We start from the raw sequence: 24377 nt of genomic DNA, 5'->3' as shown, positions 1-24377 counted from the left end.
GGAACCTGCTTAAGATTCTCTCTCCCCCTTGGCCCCTCCTCCTCCCTCCCTGATGTTAAAAAAAAAAAAAAAAAAAAAAGGTCTGAATGTCATTGCAATAATCAAACTCTTTCCATTCCTATCTACTTATTTATATGCATAAGGCTACTCAGCACTTACAGCTAAAAGATGAAAACAGGAACAAAACTTTTGATACATAACCATGTCCCATTGTAGCAATATGTGTTGTTCACGCACAAATACAAACTACTTAAAAATTAAAAAGCTCCCCAAATCTCACAAAGTGTATTTCTGATTAAATTGCCTTTATGTTTCATAATTATTCATCAAAAAATGTAAGCTATTAATGTTGCTTTACTCATTTAACATACTAATGATAACCAAGTCAAGAAGAAAACAAATTTAATACTCAGAGCCTATGGTCAGAGGAAATTCTAAAGTATTTTAAATTTCTATGTATACAGAAATTTTATTACAAAGATATAAGAGGGTTTCAATAAAATTTATCTAGCATAAAATATAACAATTAGTATAAAATCTTGTTGGAGGAGGAGAATGAAAATATGAGTTTGAGGAGAAAAAGGTTAAAAACATGCAGGGGACTCCACGGTTCTTCAAAATTCTTTCAGTGGGCATCCAAGCAACAGAATTTGAATATCTTAGAAAAGCTGGACCTATATTTAATATTGTCAACAAGTTTTCTCTGAGCCTGTTTCCCCATCTGTAAAATAAGAAGGCTGGCTGAAAGTACATGATGGGGGACTAGTACATGAATTGCAGAATTATCAATTTAATGGAATATATTCATCTGTTAAAAAGAAGTAAAATCGAGGGGCGCCTGGGTGGCTCAGTTGGTTAAGCCTCTGCCTTTGGCTCAGGTCATGATCCCAGAGTCCTGGGATCAAGCCCTGCAATGGGCTCCTTGCTCACTGGGTCTGCTTTTCCCTCTGCCCCTCCTTGTTATTCGTGATCACTCTCTCTAATAAATAAAATCTTAAAAAAAAAAAAGTAAAACTGACCTATATGTATCAATAAAGAATGATCCCCAAGACATATTCAGTGAAAAGGTAATGATATATTCCTATCCATGTAAAGAAAAAAGGGAAATATAAATTATGCATACGTTTATGCATACAGATTTCTAGAAAGCTATACACAAAATGTAATAAAAGCTGGACTGGGGAGGGCGTCTGGGGATGGGTGCTCAAGATTTACTTTTCACTGTATTCCTCTTTGTGCTTTTAAAATTTACCACCATCTACATGATATTACCTTTTCTTAAAATAAAAAAAGAAACGAGCCTGTAAAAATATTGTGGTATATATAGGGGCCTGTTAGATGGGCTCCAACATCCTGCCCTCCCAGCTGTGACTCCATCAGATCATGTAATAGAAAACAATAATGATGGCACAGAGAGCAGCCCAGCTGCTTTCACGTCTTTTCTCAGGCCTGCTGTCAAGAATGAAGAGATCTGACAGAACTGTCCAGTGGAGAAACAGTTGTTGCCAATGGCGGTTACCGGCCAGCCTGGAAAGACACTTCCTACTTCATTTTAAATGGGACACATTTCACAGCACACTGGAAGCTCAGTTCCTGATACCTTAAAGCTCCCTTTGGAAAATTCAGCTGGGCAGAGCCTCAAGTCTGTCTAATTCACTCTAACTCTCTCTTCTGTCTCCAACCCAAGTACTCAAGCAACTAAAATACCTCATTTGACTTATACCAGAATGAATCTGCTTTGATCCTTTCTTAATTAAACTCTTCAGAGTGTAGGGATAAAGGGTACATACCTCAATATCATAAAGCTATCTATGAAAAACCCACAGCAAATATCATTCTTAATGGGGAAAAACTGAGAGCTTTTCCCCTAAGGCCAGGAACACACCAGGGATGTCCACTATCCCCACTGCTATTCATCATAGTAGTAGGAGTCCTAGCCTCAGCAATCAGACAACAAAAAGAAATAAAAGACATCCAAATCGGCAAAGAAGAAGTCAAACTCTCATTCTTTGCAGATGATACTTTATGTGGAAAACCCAAAAGACTGCACCCCAAAACTTCTAGAACTCATACAGGAATTCAGCAAAGGATATAAAATCAATGCACAGAAATCAGTTGCATTTCTGTACACCAACAAGACAGAAGAAAGAGAAATTAAGGAGTCAATCCCATTTACAATTGTACCCAAAACCATAAGATACCTAGGAATAAATCTAACAGAGAGGCAAAAAATTGGTATTCAGAAAACTATAGAACATTTATGAAAGAAATTGAAGACACAAAAAAATGGAAAAACATTCCATGCTCATGGATTGGAAGAACAAATATTGTGAAATTGTCTATGCTACCTAGAGCAATCTATGCATTTAATGCAATCCCTATCAAAATATCATCAACTTTTTTCCCCACAGAAATCGAAAAAATAATCCTAAAATTTGTATGGAACCAAAAAAGACCCTGAATAGCCAGAGGAATGTTGAAAAGAAAAGCAAGGCTGGTGGCATCACAATTCCGGACTTCAAGCTCTATTACAAAGCTGTCATCATCAAGACAGCATGGTACTGGCACAAAAACAGACACATAGATCAATGGAACAGAATGGAGAGCCCAGAAATGGACCCTCAACTCTATGGTCAACTAATCTTTGACAACACAGGACAGAATGTCCAATGGAAAAAAGACAGTCACGGGACGCCTGGGTGGCTCATTGGTTGGACGACTGCCTTTGGCTCAGGTCATGATCCCGGAGTCCCGGGATCGAGTCCCGCATAGGGCTCCCAGCTCCACGGGGAGTCTGCTTCTCTCTCTGACCTTCTCCTCGCTCATGTTCTCTCTCACTGTCTCTCTCTCAAATAAATAAATAAAATCTTAAAAAAAAAAAGAAAGAAAGAAAGAAAAAAGACAGTCTCTTCAATAAATGGTGTTGGGAAAATTGGACAGCCACATGCAGAAGAATGAAACTGGACCCATTTCCTTATACCACACACAAAAATAGACTCAAAATGGATGAAAGACCTAAACGTGAGAGAGGAATCCATCAAAATCCTTGATGAGAACCCAGGCAGCAACCTCTTCAAGCTCAGCCACAGCAACTTCTTCCTAGAAACATCACCAAAGGCAAGGGAAGCAAGGACAAAAATGAACTATTGGGACTTCATCAAGATCAAAAGCTTTTGCACAGCAAAGGAAACAGTCAACAAAACCAAAAGATAACTGACAGAATGGGAGAAGATATTTGCAAATGACATATCAGACAAAGGGCTAGTATACAAAATCTATAAAGAACTTATCACACTCAACACCCAAAGAACAAATAATCCTATCAAGAAATGGGCAGAAGACCTAAACAGACATTTCTATAAAGAAGACATCCAAATGGCGAACAGACACATGGAAAAGTGTTCAACATCACTCACCGTCAGGGAAATACAAATCAAAACCATAATGAGACACCACCTCACACCAGTCAGAAAGGCTGAAATTAACAAGTCAGGAAATGACAGATGCTGGCGAGGATGCGGAGAAAAGGGAACCCTCCTACACTGTGGGTGGGAATGCAAGCTGGTGCAGCCACTCTGGAAAACAGTACGGAGGTTCCTCAAAAAGTTGAAAATAGAGCTACCCTACAACCCAGCAATTACACTACTGGGTATTTATCCCCAAAACACAAATGTAGAGACCTGAAGGGCCACGTGCACCCCCGTGTTTACAGCAGCAATGTCCACAATAGCCAAACTATGGAAAGAACCTAGATGTCCATCAGCAGATGAATGGATAAAGAAGATGTGGTGTATATGTATGACGCAATATCATGCAGCCATCAAAAACTGAAATCTTGCCATCTGCAACAACATGGATGGAACTGGAGGGTATTATGCTAAGCGAAATAGGTCAATCAGAGAAAGACAATGATCATATGATCTCACTTGTATGTGGAATTTGAGAAACAAAGCAGAGGATAGTAGGGGAAGAGAGGAAAAAATGAAACCAGAGAGGGAGACAAACAAAAGAGTCTCTTAAGGCTCTTCATCTCAGGAAACAAACTGAGGGTTGCTGGAAGAGAGGGGTGTGGGAGGGGTAAGGTGGCTGGGTGATGGACACTGGGGAGGGTATGTGCTACGGTAAATGTTTTGCATTGTGTAAGACTGAGGAACCACAGAACTGTACCCCTGAAACAAATAATACATTATATGTTAATAAAAAATAAAACAGAATTAAGTTAAAAAAAAAAAAAAAAGAATGAGCTTGCTTTGTCAGTTTCAGAAAAACAAAATTCACCTCTCTGATCATTCCTACCTGAAGACCAGGCCAGTAGGCCTCTAGGGACTGGAAGACTGGCATGGACACAGTCCCCTTGTACATCTGTACCCACAGGTACCAGTCATCGAAGCGGGTGTAATTCCGAATGGCTGTGTTATATTCTGCAGAGGAGATGCAATAAGACACATCAGTGATCACAGAGATGAAAGGCAGGTCTTGACCCCAGAAACACAGACTTACACTTTTGAAGACCATATGATGGTGTAGCGTCAAAGCAGACTAGGAAGCAACAAGGCATAGAGAAAAGAGCATGAGTTCTGGAGTCAAACGTCCAGACTCAAATTCCAGCTCTAGCTTTACCACTTGCTAGCTGTGACCTTGGGTAAGGTTTTCCTTCTTAAGCCTCAGTCTCATTATCTCTAAAGTGGGGAGAGTAATGATACACACCTCATGGGACTGTTCAGTCATTCATTCACTCAACAACATTCACTGAGCATCAACTAGGTACAGGTACCTACAGGGTAGCAAACAAGACAAAAGGCAGGCCCTGGGGCCCTTACATTCTGGTGGGAACTTGAACTTACACTTCTCTCTAGATTGTAAATCCATGAAGGGCAGAGCTTTGTTTTGCTTACTGCAGAATCCTCCATGCTACAATAGTGCATAATATATACGCACAATAAATTATTATCCAAATGAAGTACCAAATACACATGCAAATTAATAAGACAATCTCAAATAGCACCATAAGGATGAAATGAAATAGTCCACATTGGGTGCTTGCACGGCGCTAGACAGATCAGTGGTACTAAGTATCTGCTGAATAAATGAATGGTAGCCCTCACAGTAACTATTACTAGGTGCTCAACAATTCCTCAATTTCATTATTATTAGTGTCCAAGGGCCTAGAGGATAAAACACTTTTATTCCACAGGCATTAATCAACCACCTACCTCACGCAAAGCACCGTGGGGGACAGAAAGATGAATACGGCATAGACCCAGCACTCAACTGTTAGCTATGGATGAAAGCTGACTCTACAAAAGGTACTGAAGGCCCTTAGTTCTAAGGAGGGATCAGGCTGCTTCGTGGGCAAGGTGTCACTGCAGCTGGGCCTTAGAGGGTGAATGGAATTTGGACACATGAAAACAGGGAAAAAAGGTGTTCTAGGCAAAGAGAACCCAAGTGCAATGGTCAGCAAATAAGAAACCCAGGGCCACGCACAGAGAACAGAGCACAGTTCACTGGGATCTTGCAGGAAGGCCTGAAGAGCTACAGCGGGCACTAAGGGGGCAATGTTCAGTCCATCCTGGCTCTGAATGCAGACTCAGGTACTAGAACAGATGCTGTCAGCACTTGGGAGCAAGGGAAAATTTCTAAGTAAATCACTTGTTGATGGGAAAAATCACGACAAAAGCCTCCCTACCCCACCCTTTTTACCTAGGAACATGGCCATGAGTTTCTTATCCTGAAGCAAAATGGCTCCTTTCACCAGGTACTCGAAGTAGGAGTCCACGCCAGCCCCGATGCCGGAGTCCTGGGCCACCCACTTTCCAGTGAGCACATCGATATGGTTGCCAACCTGGGAGGAAAGAAGACACATACACACACACATAGTCTCCAGGGAGGGCTCGAGACCAAACACGGATCTCCCCATACCCGTGACTGGCCAGTCAGAGGCAAGGCAGGCAGCCTGATACTCTCAGAAGACACACAGGCTATCGGGGTGTGGGGTTGGGAGGCCACAGACTCCTATTGGTATCTGTCTCTGATTTGGGGAACTGCTCCATGTAGTTTTAAGTTCTGGAACTTCCAGCTGAAGGCAAACAGAGCAGACCCTGGGCAACAGAGAAGGCCCGTGGGAGACACACTGTCAGAAGGCAGGCCATGGTAGGGGCTGAGAGGATTTAAACTCCACTGTGGTGTTCCAGGGCTGGAGAAAAACCTGCTGGTGTTGGACCTACTAACGGAGTTACTGTAGGTCTCCACAGTGGCATCTTCTTAAGGGATTTTCAAGGATTCCTCATACAAGTTTCACTTTTCAAGCTTAGAACCAGACTTGCATAAAATGTGTAAATGTGTCCCTGCTTGAATCACTTTCAGACAACTCAGTCTTTCCAAGTCATAATGACTCACCAAAAGTATATTAGTACATCAGCATTACTGCTCTAGTAACTAAGGATCAGAGAGGTTGAGTGACTCGTCCAGGGTTGCAAAGTTTCAGTGTAGCAAGGCCAGGGATCAAACCCAATTCTGACTAAATCTAGTGTTATTTCCTGGATAGCTTTGGCTCAATTACTGTTAGTTTCACCAGATTATCTGATTTAAGAGCTGAAACCAGCCTTAGAGATCATCTGGCTCAAAGTGTGTTCAATCTCCATGGGTTCACAGGTATTAGAGAAGAAAGGGAAGCTCTGGGGTCAAATAAATTTGGAAAATAGTGAGTTAAGCCAAGTTAAATAGATTTACTTACCATAGGATTTCATAACCTTTAACCTATTCATGTTCATTATGAGTCTCAAAAAAAAAAAAAAAAAGACACTACAGTTGGCCCCTGAACAATGTAGGGGGCGGGGTGCTGAGCCCCATATAGTCGAAAATCTGTATATTAACTCCTGACTGTCAAAACCTAACCACTAATAGCCTGATCTCGAGTGGAAGCTTTACTGATAACATAAATAGTCAATTAACACATAACTTCGTATATGTATTATGTACTGTATTCTTTTTTTAAATGTATTTTTTTTAAGATTTTATTTATTTATTTGACCGAGATCACAAGCAGGCAGAGAAACAGGTAGAGAGAGAGAGGGAGGCAGGCTCCCCGCCGACCAGAGAGCCCGACACAGGGCTTGATCCCAGGACCCTGGAACCATGATCCGAGTCGAAGGCAGAGGCTTCAACCCATTAAGCCACCCAGGTGCCCCTATGTATTATATTCTTACAACAAAGTAAGCTAGAGAAAAGAAAGGGAGTGTTATTAAGAAGATCATATAGAAAAAAAAAGATAAAAATAAAATAAAAAAGATCATATAGAAGAGAATATATGTTTATAGTACTGCATTGAAAAAAAAAATCTGTGTCTCAGTGGACCCATGCAGTTCAAAACTCAAGGGTTAACGGTCTACGTAGTATTCCCCAAACTTAACTGACTAGGAATTACTTTTTTCATAGAACAGCTAACCATTCAACATCTCTCAGCACTGCTGTTCCAAGAAACCCAGTTTAACAAACACAAATAGACAGTAAAAATGAGGGCCAGATGGGCTGGCCATCCAACGTCACCATGCGAGTCATGGGCAAGAAGCGTATGACACACTTACTAAAAATCAAGAAGCTCAAGGAGTCAAACCTCAACAGGGCCCCCTCCCTGACAGAGGGTGTGCTCTCTCGTGCCCTCTTCCCCCGTGCCAAACCTTGAACTGGAGGCTTGCTTAACTTTCAGTGTCCTGATGCGAAGTCCTGGGTCACTGCTGAGGTCACCCTAAGTGTCCCTTGGTTGGGCTGCAACTTACTGCTCGAGTCTTACAAGCAGGGGCTACGGTGGCCAACTTGACTCAGACAGAAAGGGTGGCAGCCGACCTACCAGCCCAATATCCGACCGGCTCTCCCAGAGGCGCATGAGGGCCACTCTGGCCACATCTTCAAACACGGGGTCACCAGTGAGGCTGCTCAGGGTGGCAAATTCCACAATGAAGGTCCCAATGCCTGCCGTACAGGTGACAGGGGTTTCTCCCGGGTTCACACCATGAAGCAGGTTCACCGTTCCATACGGCATTCCAGTGGGGGTCTGAAATGCTGAATAATCACAAAATAATGATCTCAGACAGGAGTGGGGACATAGGGATGGTTCAACACACAGGCCCAAACCCGAGGCCTCAGCCGGCACTTCCCTCTCTATCTCCTGGGTGATCTGTTAAGAGATGAAGACAGAGAGGGATAGAGGTCATGACTACAGGCCCTTGGTGACCACCTAACCCAGATGCTGTCAAGCAATGATCAGTGGGGCCGTCGGGCTCTTGCCCATGATGAGGAAGAAAGCAGCAGGCTGTGCTCCAGGCTGCCTTGTCCAGGCAGGCCTACTCTGGCTAGAGCAGCTCCATTTTTAAGTATTTTACATGATGCCTTCAGAGGCAGGCAGGAAACGTAGTGGGAGGAATGTAGGGTTTAAGCAAAAGGAAGCAGCTGGGCTTGTGGCATCCTAAAGAGCATGCGCCATGAGAAGCCCTTCACACGCTTCTTTTTGAGTTTATTGAGATACAACTGACGTACAGCACAAACACCTGACTTACCTATACGGTGAGAGGATGAACGCAGAAAGTTAACATCCATCGACTCATACAGATACAAAAAGAAAACATTGGTTTTTTTCCCTTATGATGAGAGCTTTTAGGATCTACTCTCTTAGCAACTTTCAAACATATCGTATAGCAGTGTGAGCTATGGTCATTGCGTTGTACATGACAGCCCCAGCACTTATGGATAACTGGAAGCTGGTATCTTTGACCACCTTTGTCCGATTACCCTCATATGCTTTTCCAGACACAGTATGACCAAATGAAACCTACCTGCAGACCCGAAGCAGTCCCAGAGGAGGCAGTTTGAGATCCCTGCTTTAAACAGTTTAGGGGGTAAACTACTACAATTTTTTAAAAAGGATATAAATTGCTTAACTACTGATGTGGTTCAACCCTCAATTTATAGATAGGAAAAGTCATGTCTGTAAGGAAGTGACTCAAAGGTCATAGAGAGGGAGCCAAACAGAGCTGGGATGAGAATGCCCACCTCGTGCCCACTCTGTTACGCTCTGCCCCTCCCACCCCTGTGTCTTCTGATTCAGGGCAAGGAGCTAGATAAATAGCCAGCGGCAGAGATTTCCTCTCTAGGCCAAAGGTCAAATAACCCCAGAGCAGCCCGTGCGTCACCAAACTGTGAACAAAGTTATCAAAACTTCCAAGAACCGCAAGGCCCAGCGACTTCATGATGAGTGGCAGACTTGTGTGTGGCAGGCCCAAGTGGCAAGCGAGGAGAACGGAAGTCACAACCTCGGGGCGCAAAGAAGTATTTCAGAAAAGTCAGGCAGTGTTCAAAAGGGGGGGGCGGTGACAAAATCCTCTTCACCTGAATGGCATATCGGTGGGGGCTTGCTACAATATGGACTTTCCAGCCCATGTATTTCTCAATACAAACTGGTTTTTAATGACCGAAAAAGAAAGGAGGGGGAAGCAACTGAGCAGTGTGCCGTACCCATGAATCACACAGGATATGATGTTTTTAAGGAGACACTGAGGCTATGAGCCGTAAGCCATGAGTGCATCTGAACCAGCTCCCTCACTTTCCTCTGCTCTTCTCCAGAAAGGGAGAACTGTGGTGGCCAAGTGGTTGGTGAACGCCTCGGGTGATGTGTTTGGGTGTGAACAGCCCCAGAGTCCCCACCACGCCCCAAAGAGAACACAGTGTCCAGCTCGTGCGGCCATGCTCGGCTACTGCACTGCCAGGCAAATACACCGAGGCTTGGCCCGCAGCCCCGGACACAGCTGAGCTACAAACAAGTCCCCTGTGTTTCAGCGGTGTTTTCAGCGGTTCTCCAAGCACTTTCTTCTTTCTGACCTCGTTTTCAGCCTCTCAAAAAGCCAATGCGGCAAGCAAGCAGGGATTATGATTCCCTTTTGAGAGACAAGGAAACTGAACCAGGGAGAGAAGAGTGGCTTGGTCAAGACATTGGCTAGTCCAGAACCAGGGGCTCCTAATGCACTGATCGAGGCTCTTCTCTGGAATCCCTTTATTCCAGCAGAGTGTGGGGCAGGGAGGCGGCCAAAGGGCTCACTCAAGTAAGAGAGCCTTCCACCCACCAGGCTGGCTTTCAGTGCCACCCTGTGAAGAGTCATGAGGTCAGCTCATCTGTCCTGGGCCAGGGTCCCAGCAGGCCCTTAAAATGCCCAGAACTCTACTGATTTCCATGGTGGAGGTCCAGAGGCAGAGACAGCAATGGTTTGGGTGAGAAACAGCAGAAAATAACTCAGCATCACCACCCTGGTCTCCAGCAAGAGTAGCAGGACCTACTGGACTTCCTGTACCCCATGTCTTACCTGGGAGGAGTTTTCGGGCCGCCTCTTCAGCCATCCTCAGGAGAGGCCCAGAGCAGGGCCAGCCAGCCTCCACTTCCACCCCAGCCTTCTTCGACAACAGGTGAGCCGACAGAAGTCCTCCTACCACTACAGAGAGCACGAAATACAAGTGTCAGAGTCCCAAAGACCAGTCTTTCCCTTGCGTAAATGAAACCTACATACTCTGTTGGGTGGCTGCCGGGAAGGGGCTAGAGCCACCTAGTGAAAGAATCCCTTATTCCCACATACTGGTACACTGGTAAGCTTACAGTTTTTTGCTCTTTGTGGGTGGATCCCCCAAACAATGACTATCACTTATTTTTAATCCCTATTGTATACCAAGCCCTAGGTACTACTGTCCCCTCTTTAAGTGAAGATATTGAGGTTCAGAGAGGTAATGTGACCTGCCCTGGGTCATTATCTAGCAAATGGTAGGGCCAGGTCTGTCTCACTCCAAAACCCATGCTCATTTCACTTGGTTACTCTGTCTCCCAATCCCTGCCCCTGCCCCCGAGACCTGGACGGGCATGGTGGGGGCAGAGTAGTTATTACCTTCATTGCATTTAATTCATCCGTTTGAATTTCTGACACAATATTTAGGACTTATAAAAAGACATAAATATGGGGTGCCTGGGTGGCTCAGTCTGTTAAAAGGCTGCCTTTGGCTCAGGTCATGATCCCGGGGTCCTGGGATCGAGCCCCATTTTGGGTTCCTTGCTTGTTGGGGAGCCTGCTTCTCCCTCTACCTCTGCGTGCCTGCAGCTTCCCTTGCTTATGCTCTCTCTCTCATTCTCTCTGTGTCCCTAAATAAATAAATAAATAAACAAATCTTAAAAAATAAAACATAAAAAGACATAAGTGTTCTGTATCTGGAAATATGACTAAATAGATATCCTGAATGGCCCTCTCATTGGAAAAGAATTGGTGACCTTGAGCTTCAGTTTCCCCTTCCTCCAGTCAGGGCGGGAATAAGAAACAAAGGCAGAACGTACTGAAAGTGGAAAGTCTGATAAAAGATACCACCATAGGGGTGCCTGGGTGGCTCAGTCATTAAGCATCTGCCTTTGGCTAAGGTTATGATCCCAGGGTCCTAGGATCGAGCCCCAAGTCAGACTCCCGCTCAGCAAGGAGCCTGCTTCTCCCTCTCTCTCTGCCTGCTCCTTCCCCTACTTGGGCTCTTGCTCTCTCTATCATATAAATAAATGAAATCTTAAAAAAAAAAAAAAAACTCCCCAAAGTTGGGATCTGAAAGAATTATATAGCCTGTATAAGGATGGATTCAAAATAAACCCTACCCACCTCCCCCAGCATATTTTAAGGAAAACTGCATGCCTCAGATCTTGATGCCAAGTAAAAGAAAGGGAAAACAGAAAACAAAACCAAAAAAACTTCCCTAAGAATTAGTAACTACACTCACTAAGTTTTAAAGCTTGAATTCACACTAACTGTGTAGTCTAGGACAACACAAACTTTTGGCATTAAACAGTTTCTGGGAAACAGTGCCTCCAGCCAAGTGGCAGAAGTAAACAAAAAGTCTACCTGGAAGAACCAACCTTCAGTCTAGGCCTCAAAGGAGCCCAGAGATAAAGTCTAGGGAACGAGTGTACATTAAAATCTAAATAAATCAGAAAACATACAAAGAAACAAAGCATTGGGAGTATAAACCAGCAGAAATGACAATAGAACAAGACTTACCAGTATATCAAATATTGGAATTATTGGACACATTACAAAATAATTATGTGGAAATGTTTAAAGAAGTCAAAGAAAGGTCTGGAACAGGCGACTAAGTAGCAAGAAAATATATAAAGGACTAACCTACTTACAAAAGAACCAAACAAAATTTCTAAAAGTGAAAAATATAATAATTGGAGTTAAAAATTACTAAAAATTACATAGACAGGTTCAATAGCAAATAAGATATATCTGAAGAGAGAATTAGTGGACTTGAAGACAGATTCCAAAAAATTACCCAAAATACAACATAAAGAGACAAAATTGTTTTTAAAATATCCCAAAGAGATTTGGAGGATACAGTAAGAAGGTATAACACCTCCCTCGCTGTAGTCCTAAAAAGAGAAGAGGGAGGAAATGGGGGAGAGGAACTACTTAAAGAGAAAAGTTCATAACTTTTGAAAACTAATGAATGACACCGATTCTCGGATCCCAGGAATGCCAAGCAAGATAATTAAAAGTAATCCACATTTATGCACATCGCAGTAAAACTGCAGAACACTAAAAGAAAAACAAAAAAAGTTAAGAGTCCATGTTAACTATGTTTTTTTTTTTTAAAGATTTTATTTATTTATTTGACAGAGATCACAAGTAGGCAGAGAGGCAGGCAGAGAGAGAGGAGGAAACAGGCTCCCCACTGAGCAGAGAGCCCGATGCGGGGCTCGATCCCAGGACCCTGAGATCATGACCTGAGCCAAAGGCAGAGTCTTTAACCCAATGAGCCACTGAGGCGCCCCCCATGTAACAATGATTATTGAAATTGGGTGATGGGTAGTTTTAGTTCATTATATTATTTTCTCTATTTTTATATATTTTTGAAAACTTTCATAATAAAAAGCTTTTAAAAGGAGGGGACAATGAGCATAAATAAAACCAACCACATGCAAAATAATAACAATGAGACTGACAGATTACTTCTTAACAATGACAATGAAATGAGAAGACAATTGAAAGGTTTCTTCCATGTACTAAGAGAAAAATCCCATCAATTTAGAACCATATGTCCTGCAAAATTATCCCTCAAAGACCCAAGAAAGGCAATGAGATAAAGACATATCATACAAACAAAAGCTGAGAAAATCTGCCAAGAGGGGCACCTGGGTGGCTCAGTGGGTTAAGCCTCTGCCTTCAGCTTAGGTCATGATTTCAGGGTCCTGGGATTGAGCCCTTCATTGGGCTCTCTGCTCAGCAGGGTGCCTGCTTCCCCCCTTCTCTCTCTGCCTGCCTCTGCCTACTTGTGATCTCCATCTGTCAAATAAATAAATAAAATCTTTAAAGAAAAAAAAAGAAAATCTGCCAAGAACACATCTGCAATAGAGGACATTCTAAAGGAAGTGCTTCAGATAGAAGGAAAGGGATCACAGATGTAAAGTCTGAGACATAGGAAGGAAAGATGGTCAAAGAAGTGGTAAATATGGGGTGCCTGGGTTGCTTAGCCATTAAGCATCTGCCTTCAGCTCAGGTCATGATCCCAGGGTCCTGGGATCGATCCCTGCATTGTGCTCTCTGCTCAGCGGGAAGCCTGCTTCTCCCTCTCCCACTCCCCTGCTTGTGTTCCCTCTCTTGCTCTGTCTCTCTCTGTCAAATAAATAAATAAAAATCTTTTTAAAAAAGTATTTAAAAAAAGAAATAGTAAATATGAGTAACTCTAAAACCTCAACTATACAGAACAGCAATCATGTATGGAGGGCTTAAAACAAAAAAACAAAAATGCAAACTACAGCATACAGGTCAGGATATCCTCAGAGCCAGGCTTTGTATTATTCAGGTGAATAAAGATTCTCATAAACTCTAGACTTTTGTTATGTTATGTTAAATTTTCAGGAAAACTATTTAAAAAGCTAGATACTGAGCATGATTTCTACATTAATAAAAAGGGAATGGAATAAGGGGGAAAAAAATCAATCTGAGGAAGGCACCAAAAAAAAAAAAAAAAAGAGAGAGGGAGAGAGTGAAAAAGAACATAGAGAAGATGGGACAAATAGCACAAAATAATACCACAGAAACTAATGCAAATACCTAAGTAATTATAGTAAACGTAAATGGATTAAATGCTTCAGTTAAAAGAAAAGATTGTCAGAATGGATAAACAAAATATAATATGTAATTTATAAAAGATCTATCTGATCATAAAAATACAGAAAGATTGAAAGTAAACAAGTAGAAAAAGATCCTGGTCGAATGCCAACCAAAAGAAAGCTGGTATAATTATATTCATATCAGCAATAAAAGTGTAACAGACTCATAAATCACAGATGATAAATTAGACTCACAAGCTGTGAACACAGCAGTGAGCATGGCCTCCAACTCAGGTCTGATCCCTCAGCCAGATTTTGTATCATGCTGTCCCTCTGCTCCCTAATCTTTCCAAAAACGTTATCACATACCCGCAATACAAGTTTCATTGCAAAACACATACAAAATAAGGGGAAGAAATATAACTTGGCCTCCAGAAGTGACAGTTTGTTAAGCCACTGGTGGTCTAAGGGTTCACTGAAAGTAAGGGTTATACTAGCTTCATAAGAATCACTGGAAACCTGATAAAAATATCGATGCTAGGACCCAACTCAGAAATCCCCATTCATTAGGTTTAGAGTGGAACCTAAACATTGAACTTTTTTAAAGGTCCAAGTGGTTCTGATGCAGCTTTGGAAACTAATGCCCAAGACTTGCACCGTATAATGCAGTAAATCATGAACCACATGCCACTATTTATTTTTTTTAGATTTATTTATTTATTTTAGTGGCGAGGGGCAGAGGGAGAGAGTGTCTCAAGCAGACCACTCTAAACACGAAGCTTGACGCAGGGCTCAATCTCACAACCCTAAGATCATGACCTGAGCTGAAACCAAGAGTCGGACACTTTTTTTTTAAATTAACATAATGTGATATTAGCCCCAGGGGTACAGGTCTGTGAATCACCAGATTTAACACTTCACAGCACTCACCATAGCACATACCTTCCATAATGTCCATAACCCAACCATCATAGATAGCACATACCTTCCCCATGTCCATAACCCTACCTGCCCCCCTGGCAACCCTCAGTTTGTTTTGTGAGATCAAGAGTCTCTTATGGTTTGTCTCCCTCCCAATCTCATCTTGTTTCATTTACAAGAGTCAGACACTTAACCGACTGTGCCACCCAAGTGCCCCTCCATATGTCACTATTCAAATTTAAATTTGTTAAAAATTAAATGAAATTAAAAATTCAATTCCTCAGTTGCAGTAAACACATTTCAAATATTCGAAGGCCATGTGTGATTAGTGGACACAACACTGGACAACATAGATACAGAATATTTCCATCATCATAGAAAGTTCTATCGGATAGCCCTTCTTAGAAAATAAGATCCAAGAAGGCAAGGGTTACGTCCTTCTTACTCATGGTTGGCTGTAAGCCTAGCGTCAAATACAGGAATCACTCTGGCACAATTTTTTCCAGTCTTTTCTCTGTCCCCTGCTCATGTCTAAAACTGATGGGGGAATCCTGAGACCTCCACACCCCATCCTCCGCAGGGAAGATCTCTGTCTGTCACTGGTCTGGGCCAAGTGCTCTGGCAAGGTTGACCCTTGTGATCCTATATACTAACTCCTGGTTTACACAGAGGCAAAACTCCACACTCTCTTTTCTTCCAAAGGTTCTAGAAGGCAGCCCTCACCTCGGATGTTGGTTTCAAAGACGGAGGCATTCACATCAATATCAAAGTCTACGTTGTCCTGGAGCACTTCAACCACTCTTTGGAATTCTGAAACATTCCCCAAAATCTGGAAGAGAAGACAGACTTGACAGTGAGGCTCTCTCAGGCTTGAAGGCCCTGAAGACATTGGATCAAGAGTCTGGAATCCTACACTCGTGTGGCCTTCACTTATTCAACTTAAGACCTCCAGTTTCTGTTCTAGGACTGGTGACAGGAGAAGGAAACATTGAAATCTAGAAATCACCCAGTATCAGGAGACAGGTTAAGTAAATTCTTAGGGACCACTTAAAGAGTCACTATGTACCCACTTTTTTTTTTTTTTAAGTTATGTGTTTTTTTTTTAATTGTATTTATTTTTTTGACAGAGAGAGAAAGATCACAAGCAGGCAGAGAGAGGGGGAAGCAGGCTCCCTGCCGAGCAGAGAGCCTGATGCGGGGCTCGATCCCAGGACCCTGAGATCATGACCTGAGCTGAAGGCAGAGACTTTAACCCACTAAGCCACCCAGGCGCCCCCACTATGTACCCACTTAAAGGAAACAATAAAGACTGTAGACTGTGTGAGGAAAAACTAGTTTGACATTTGCAGTGGGTATCTGTTATTTTTAAACTTCTCTGATCACCTTCATCCTTGTGGGAAACACTGCAGATTGGTTGGTCCAATACTGATTTCCAATCTCCTTTACTCTGGTAGTCTCCACTATAGAAAACGGAAATCCAGATACTCACTTTCTCCACCTCCTTTGCTGCTAGAGGTGACCATGTTATCTAGCCAATGCTAAACCTTGAGAAGTCTAGTGAGGGTACGTCTGGGAAAGCTTTGGTTTTCCTAATAAAATTCGGTTTTCCTAATAAAAAGGGACACTGCTTACTCTTATTTCTGCCTTGAAAGCAGACTTGATTTCTGGAGCTGAAGCAGCCATTTTAGACCCTGAGGTACTAATCATGAAAACGAAAGCCAATACACTAATGATGGTAGAATGGAAACATACAAAGAGCCTGGGTCTCTGATGGCACAGGTGGACAGCCAACCCCATGCTAGAAATTACTTCTAGACCTCCTCTCACTTGAGAATATTAACCTTCTTCATTTAAACTATCAGCCAAATGCAATTCTGATACCTTTTACTCATAGTAGTACCCTAATTCTCTCTCGAGGAATCACTCTTCTTCTACAGCTATTCCTGCAGTTTGGGAGAGGCTGACCCCATCCCATCAGCTGCAATAATGCATGCTTGATGTGGAGCACTGTACTGGATCCCTTGGCCAGTGACTGGTTCAGGAATAAGTGGGTGACCCAAGCCAAATCAATGAGACTCAGTTCCTGGTATTAAAGCATAAGGGCTGATTCTTCCCATATGCACTGAGTGGGAAATTAATCTGGAGATACTCTTGGCTACTCTGCCCAGCATACGGAGAGCCGAAGAACACAGCTAACAAAGGAAAGAGAGATAAAAGAAGGACTCGGGAAGACATTTGTTCATATGCCTGGATCCAGCTAAGTCTGACGCCAGGCTTTATCTGGACTTTTTACTTATCTGACTCAGTAAATTCCCTTCTTGTCTCTTATCAGTTTGAACTGGGTCTCTTGTCACCTGGAACCGAAACAATTCTTATTATCTCAAGCTGCTCAGTGATTTGGACTCATATTTTCTTTTCTTTTTTAAGATTTTATTTATTTATTTGAAAGAGAGAGAGCGAACATGAGCAGAGGGAGAGGGAAAAGCAGACATTCCACTGAGCAGGGAGCCCAATGCAGGGCACAATCCCAGGAACCCAAAATCATGACCTGAGCCAGAAGCAGACACTTAACCAACTGAGCCACCCAGGTGCCCCTCAACCTACGTTTCTCACTGTTCGTCTTCATGTAACCTATCCTCACCTACTTCAGGAAAACCATACCTGCTACTGCTATGCCTCCATTCTTTGCCTTGAGACATGCTGTGCCCTCTGCCAGAAAATTCTCCATCATGTGTCTTCCCATTTCCAAATCCGACCTGGCTTTGATTGTCTGAATGTCACTTTCTAGGAAGGAAGCCTCTGATCCCTCCAGCTAAAATGAACCTCTTTGTCCTTTAAAGACTCCAGTAACTTTACCCACAACTCTTACAGCATCTGTTTCTTTCCACATTAAGAGAGACCTTTGTCTGGGGAAGGAGCTTCATTCATCCCTGCCTTCCCCCAGGGTGCCAGGCACGGCCCATGCAGCAAGTACTCCACAAATGCTTACTGAATGATTACGGAATCTCCTTCCACAATGCAGGTAGTGATCTTCTCAAAATCCCAGCACTTCCTACCTTCTACTCAAACGTTTCAGCCGCTTTCCATTCCTCTCAAATTAGAAATCAAAATCCTTAACATAGTGAACAAGGGCTTCCATCATGCTGGTCCCCAACCAGGCTTCTAGCTCCACTCTGCTTCCTGCATTTCCTTCTCCGCATCCCAGACATACTGGCCCTCCTCCAATTTCCTGCACCTGCCTCGCTCTCTCCTGCTGTGAGGCCCTTGCCCACGCCCGCTGTTCGCTCTGCCTGGACCACTACGTCCTCCCCGACTTCCCTAGTCAACACTGGCTTCTCCTTCAGATCCCAACTTGAAGTGTCATTTCACTGCCTTAGGGAAGTCCTCCCTGACCTCCTCAGTCTAGGTCCATTTCTTTTGTTACATGACCACTCACATGTTCCCCTCCCTCGGAGCACTCATCTTGATTTGTAATTCTTTGTCCTTTAAGATTAGTTTTTGATTTCCCATCTCCCTCACTGAAGTTGTAAGGCCACAAAAGCAGGGACCATGTCTTTTTAAACTTACCACTGTTAACTCCAGAGCTTAGCACTGTGCTTGGCATACAGGGAACCCCCAGTAAGTATCTGATGAGTGGACAAGTACATACAAGTTAACATTAAGGGGAAAAAGGCAAAATTACATCTACAAGGTGATCACATGCAGGTCAATGTTATTAATATATAAAAATGAGGGGCGCCTGGGTGGCTCAGTGGGTTAAGCCTCTGCCTTTGGCTCAGGTCACCATCTCAGGGTCCTGGGATTGAGCCCTACATCGGGCTCTCTGCTCGGCGGGGAGCCTGCTTCCCCCTCTCCCTCTGCCTGCTTCTCTGCCTACTTGTGATCTCTCTCTGTCAAATAAATAAATAAAATCTTTTTTTAAAAAATGAGAAGACGTGACAGAAAACCAGAAATAGTGAAGTAGGGAGAAAGTTGTTCAATCCTCTCCTGTGACCTTTTTAAGGAGAACAAATAAGATTCGGAGTCATTCAGAGTTAAGTTCAAGTCCTAGCCCCACCATTTCATAGCCTTGGACCCCGGCCAACCCTTTTTACCTTCCTAAGCATCAGATTTCCCCACACTAAGAAGCGGTAAAGGTACATATCTCATGGGGTTGTTGGAAGGATTAAACAAAGTAACACATACAAAGTGCTTCGCACAAGCCCTACACACAACACATGAACTCGTTACTGCTACTATTTTTTTTTTTTTTATCACCGAACATGGCCAGTTAGAATGTAAGCCTCTGAAAACAAGGAGGGTCTCAAAGTCTCTGCATCATCCAGTTATACAGGCCTATCCCAGTGCTGTGTTCATAACAAGTCCTCTATAAACGTCTGCTGAATCAATGACCCTGAACACGTTTGGAATTCATCCTTTTCCTCAATCTAGCTGGACAACCAAAACCTGATGGCTCAGAATCTGGAGATGAAAATAAAAGGCCTAAGTGAAGAATTCGTTTTTCACCCACAGTCAAGCTGCCAAAAGAGGAAGGATCTCGGTTACACAACAGTGGTGCAGAAAAGCAACTGTCAAGACACTTACCAGCAAAGTATCCAGGGCATCAATTAGCGTCAGAGAAAAACTGTAAAAGGACAGAAATCCCAGCTGCTTAGTAAGAAAATCAAATGCAAGATAGTAAGGCTGCCCCAGATCAGATACCCCCCAAACCAGTAAGTGAGACACAGCAACGCCTCTGCCTGTCCCAGCTTCCAGTCACAACAGAGAAGCCAGAGTGAAAATTGCCAAGAAGCTCTGACCCATTTAATGCACCTGGGAGGATGGGCTGATACTGCTCAGCTGTGGTTAACCACAGCCTCTATATGCACTGGCATTCTTCTCTGCCATAGGGAGGCAGTATAAGATTCTAGCGAAGGGCATAGGCTTTTCCCCATCTAGGAATTTATCTCAATGTGTACAAAGCTGTATGTTTGAGAATGCATATCCAGTAATATGCAGAAGAGCAAAAAGCTAGAAACAACCCAAACATACACCAGTTGGAAGAATAATTATCTAAATTGCAATACATTGGAATAGTCCAAAACTATGAAGTTGTCAGAAAAGATTGTTATCAGTTCTATGGATTAATGTTAAAATATTCAAATTATATAGTTCAATGGAAAAGACAAGGAATAGAATAGGCAGTGAGAGGTATGTTTCCATCTGCATTTTCGAAGACAGACATACAGACAGAAGGCAGATTAGCAACTGTTTGGGCCAGTAGTGGAGGAGGGATCAACTTTAACTTCCTATATAAGGGAACTTTTTAGCATGACAGAAATGTACTCTCTCTTGACTATGATAATGGTTACTATATGCTTTAAATGGGTTCATCTTATTATATATAAGTTATGCCTTTTAAAAGCTGATTTTAAAAGACACATATACATACTTATATGATGGTATAAACTGAAAATATTTTGGGGAGGATGTACATGAAAATCAACAGTGGTTGGAGTTCTAGGGTAAGGGAGATACTGACTTTATTGTATATGATTTGATACTGCTTGGATTTGCCATTTGCTTACTTTTCTTTTTTTGTCATCTAAAAAAAGAAAACCAGCACAAATTTTGTTGAGTTAACGTCTCCCGTGCTTAGCATACTCATTTATTAAATGGAGAAAGCAGCACTTAATTCCTAAGGGTGTTAAGAGAATTACATGAGAAGACACAAATAAAATGCTTAGCACAGTGTTTAATCAATGTCAGCCTCAGCGAAATGCAAGGATTCTTCACTCACTCAGCAAGGAACAAGACAGAGAATTCCATCTCATAAATTTTTATTCTAGTGGAAGTGAGAAAGACAAACTAGCAGACAAGTGAAAATGATAGTATCAGAGAGTGAGAAGTACTACTAAATAAAAAAATAAATAAATAGGGTGATTTAGGTGAGTGACCTGTAGGGGGTGGGTAGTTAAGGGAGCTGATCCTGAGGTGACATTTTGAGCTGAAATCTCAAGAAGCAGTCAGTAATGAGAGTGTGTTTCAGTTACTAACAACAAATGCTCTGAAGTTTCGAGTTTGGAAGAGCTATACCCCCTCCTGGGCCTATTGGCCCAATTATAAAATGAAGGGGTTGGGTCTTCTGACTTCTTGGAGTCCTTCCTCTATAGCCTAGGACTCCAGAAATCTGTCCATTTGTCCAAGTCCCCACTGCGGGTGCCTGTTACTGTCGTGGCTGGAGCCCAGAGGTCCAGTCCACCAGGCTGTCAGGCTTTTTTACACGGTGGGATCCAACTTTCCAGGAGACTGGGTGGATCCCGGTGGTGCTGGCCTGAATTGGAGGGAACTTGGCCTCACGCTCGCTAGGAGCTTTTTTGGAACTGCTGAGGAGATCGTGAAGCCACCAGCGCCAGCAGACCCGCCCACAGGACTGGACTGCCACACCCAAGCCGCCCCCCCCCCCTTGCTTCTCCACTCCCACTACCTGCCCCAGGTGTCGTGCCCGTCACAGGTGAGCGGTCGCAGCTCGTCGTAGGGAAAGGCATTCTCCAGGTAGCTGTCGTAGGCGTGGTAGAACATGGCCTTGACTCGCTCCCTGGTGCGCGGTACAAGAAATAAGTCAGGGGGCCACAAAACGAAACGAGGCAGGGAAAAGGACAAGAAATAGGGCGGAAAGTGGGGAATCACCACCTGAGCCCAGTGGCGGGATCCCTCAGGGTTGCGGGTCCTGGGACCAAGGGAAAGGAAAGGGACCGGGTCTGAGCTTCCCCTTCCCCAACTAAGGAAGGGCTAGGAGCCTGACCCCCTTCACCTGTAGTGAGCGGGGTCGGGCGCGGTGCCATCCGGGCCTGGCGCACCATGGTGCAGGGGCAGCAGCACGCAAAGGAGGCCGAGCGGGATCAGCAGCCGGAAAGGCATAGAGCTCGCGTCCTGTCAGCGAGGCCGCCGCAGCAGCAGCCACCGCCACCCGCTCATCCTGCGAGCCTCTCTGCGGGTTGTTCCGGGAATCCGCGCCCCTGCGCCTGCGCGCTGATGAATCAGTTACCCACTTCCGGACTACAAGTCCCAGAATATAATGCGAGGTGGACTCCAGGCAAAGAGCATCTTGGGACATACAGTCCCTGAAGTGGAAATGAACGTGGCTGAAAAACAGTGGCTACTACAGATACTATAATTAACTAATGTTTTAGTAACAGCATTTGTCGAGCACTTATTGTGTACTACGACTGTATTGAACACTTTAAATACATAATTTTTTTCAACCACCGTATAAACATTAAAGACAGAGGACAGAAAGCAGGAGACTTAGATAACACAGGTGCACTGCAGTAGTTTCCTGTGACGACTATAAAAAATTACCACACATTTGGTGGCTTAAAGCAACAGAAACCGATTCTCTCTTACTTCTGGAGGCCAGAAGTCTGAAATCAGTTTCACTGGATCAAATTCCTCTGGAATCTCAAGAGGAAAATAAGCTCCTTGCCTCTCCAGCTTCTCCTGGAGAAGAGAAAGTTGCAGTATTCTTTAGCCTGTGGCCGTATCACTCCAATCTCTGCCTTCTTGTGAGTGTGTCTTACCACTCTCTCCACTTATCTCTTATAAGGACACTTGTGATTGCATTTAGGTTCCACCTGAGTAATACAAGATAACAACCCCCCCCCCCCAACTCAATCACATTTGCGAAATATGATTTTTGAGTAAATATTTGTGTTTTTTTGTTGGGTAATATCCCGTGTGTGTGTGTGTGTGTGTGTGTGTGTGTGTGTGTGTGTTGTGTACACACATATACAGACACACACACAGTGTGCAGAAGCTTTTTTTTTTTTTTTAAGATTTTATTTATTTATTTGGCAGACAGAGATCACAAGTAGGTAGAGAGGGAGGCAGAGAGAAAGGAGGAAGCAGGCTCTCCGTGGAGTAGAGAGCGCGCTGCGGGGCTGGATCCCATCACCCTGGGATCATGACCCAACCTGAAGGCAGAGACTTTAAACCACTGAGCCACCCAGGCGCCCCTGCAGAAGCTTTTTTAAAAAAATATTTTATTTATTTGAGAGAGAGAGAGAATGAGCACATAAGCAGGGGTGGGAGGGCAGAGGGAGAGACAGACATCTGTCCCAGTCTGGGACAGATGAGCAGGGAGCCCAATCTGGGGCTCAATCCCAGGACCCCAAGATCATCGCCTGACCCAATGGCAGTGCTCAACAGACTGAGCCACCCAAGTGCCCCCGTGTAGAAGATTTTTACTGTGATGTAGCCCCAATAGTTTATTTTTGCTTTTGTTTCCCTTGCCTCAGGAGACATATCTAGAAAGATTAAGTCACTATGGCTAATGTCAAAGAAGTCATTGCCTGGGGCACCTGGAGGGCTCAATCGGTAGAGCATATGATTCACGTTCTTGGAGTCATGAGTTGAAGCCTCACATTGGGCATAGAGTCTACTCAAAAATAAAGTTACTGCTTATAATCCATTTTAAATTTATTTTTGTACGTGATGTAAGAAAGAAGTCCAGTTTCATTCTTTTGCATGTTACTGTCCATTTTTCCCAACACTATTTACTAAGGAGACATTCTTTTTCCCATTTGATATTCTCTCCTACTTTGTCACAGATTAAGTGACCATAGTTGTGGGTTCATTTCTGGATTTTCCATTCTGTTCCATTGATCTACATGTCTGTTTTGCCAGTACCATGCTGTTTTGATTACTACAGCTTTGTAATATAACTTGAAGCCTGAAATTGTGATGCCTCCAGCTTTGCTTTTCTTCTTTAACATTGCTTTAGCTATTTGGGGTCTTTTTTGGTTCCACACCAATATTAGAATTGTTTGTTCTAGCTTTGTGAAAAATGCCTTTGGTATTTTGATAGGGATTGCATTAAATATATAGATTCCTTTGGGTAGTATAGACATTTTAACAATATTTGTTCTTCCAATCGATGAGCATGGACTGTCTTTCCATTTCTTGGTGTCATCTTCAATTTCTTTCATCAGTGTTTTCTAGTTTTCAGAGTACAGATCTTTCACCTCTTTGGTTAGGTTTATTCCTAGGTATTTTATAATTTTTGATGCAGTTGTAAATGGGATTGTTTTCTTAATTTCTCCTTCTGCTGCTTCTTTATTGATGTAAAGAAATCAAACAGACTTATGTACATTGGTTTTGTATCCTGTGACTTTACAGAATTTATCAGTTCTAGCAGTTTTTTAGGGGGGAGTCTTTCAGGTATTCTGTGAATAGTACCAGAACATCTGCCCTTATTAATTGAATGTGTTGTTGTAGGCAATAATTTCTGCCCTTGAGAGTCTGATGGACAGTGCATGGCATACAATCAAAATTCCAAAGTAGTCAGGCCACAATCCTT

At 43.2% G+C, this 24377-nt stretch overlaps 1 protein-coding gene across 1 annotated transcript in view; it reads right to left on the bottom strand.

Moving 5' to 3' along the window:
- EDEM2 (ER degradation enhancing alpha-mannosidase like protein 2) overlaps positions 1-22046 on the bottom strand; it is a 31449-nt gene extending 9403 nt beyond the window's left edge. Inside the window, exons 1-8 of the mRNA XM_032350872.1 lie at positions 21834-22046; positions 21507-21617; positions 19625-19664; positions 15764-15869; positions 10350-10475; positions 7847-8058; positions 5701-5842; positions 4297-4421 (exon numbers count right to left, since the gene is read on the bottom strand). Coding sequence (XP_032206763.1) covers positions 4297-4421; positions 5701-5842; positions 7847-8058; positions 10350-10475; positions 15764-15869; positions 19625-19664; positions 21507-21617; positions 21834-21940 — 969 coding nt within the window. The 5' untranslated portion in view covers positions 21941-22046. The remainder of the gene's footprint in view (positions 1-4296; positions 4422-5700; positions 5843-7846; positions 8059-10349; positions 10476-15763; positions 15870-19624; positions 19665-21506; positions 21618-21833) is intronic.
- Positions 22047-24377: the final 2331 nt, after the last annotated feature.

The sequence above is a fragment of the Mustela erminea genome, chromosome 7 (assembly GCF_009829155.1).
Source record: "Mustela erminea isolate mMusErm1 chromosome 7, mMusErm1.Pri, whole genome shotgun sequence".
Lineage (NCBI taxonomy): Eukaryota > Metazoa > Chordata > Mammalia > Carnivora > Mustelidae > Mustela > Mustela erminea.
Note: the sequence above shows the minus strand (reverse complement) of the source record. Positions and strands in the feature narration are given on the sequence as shown.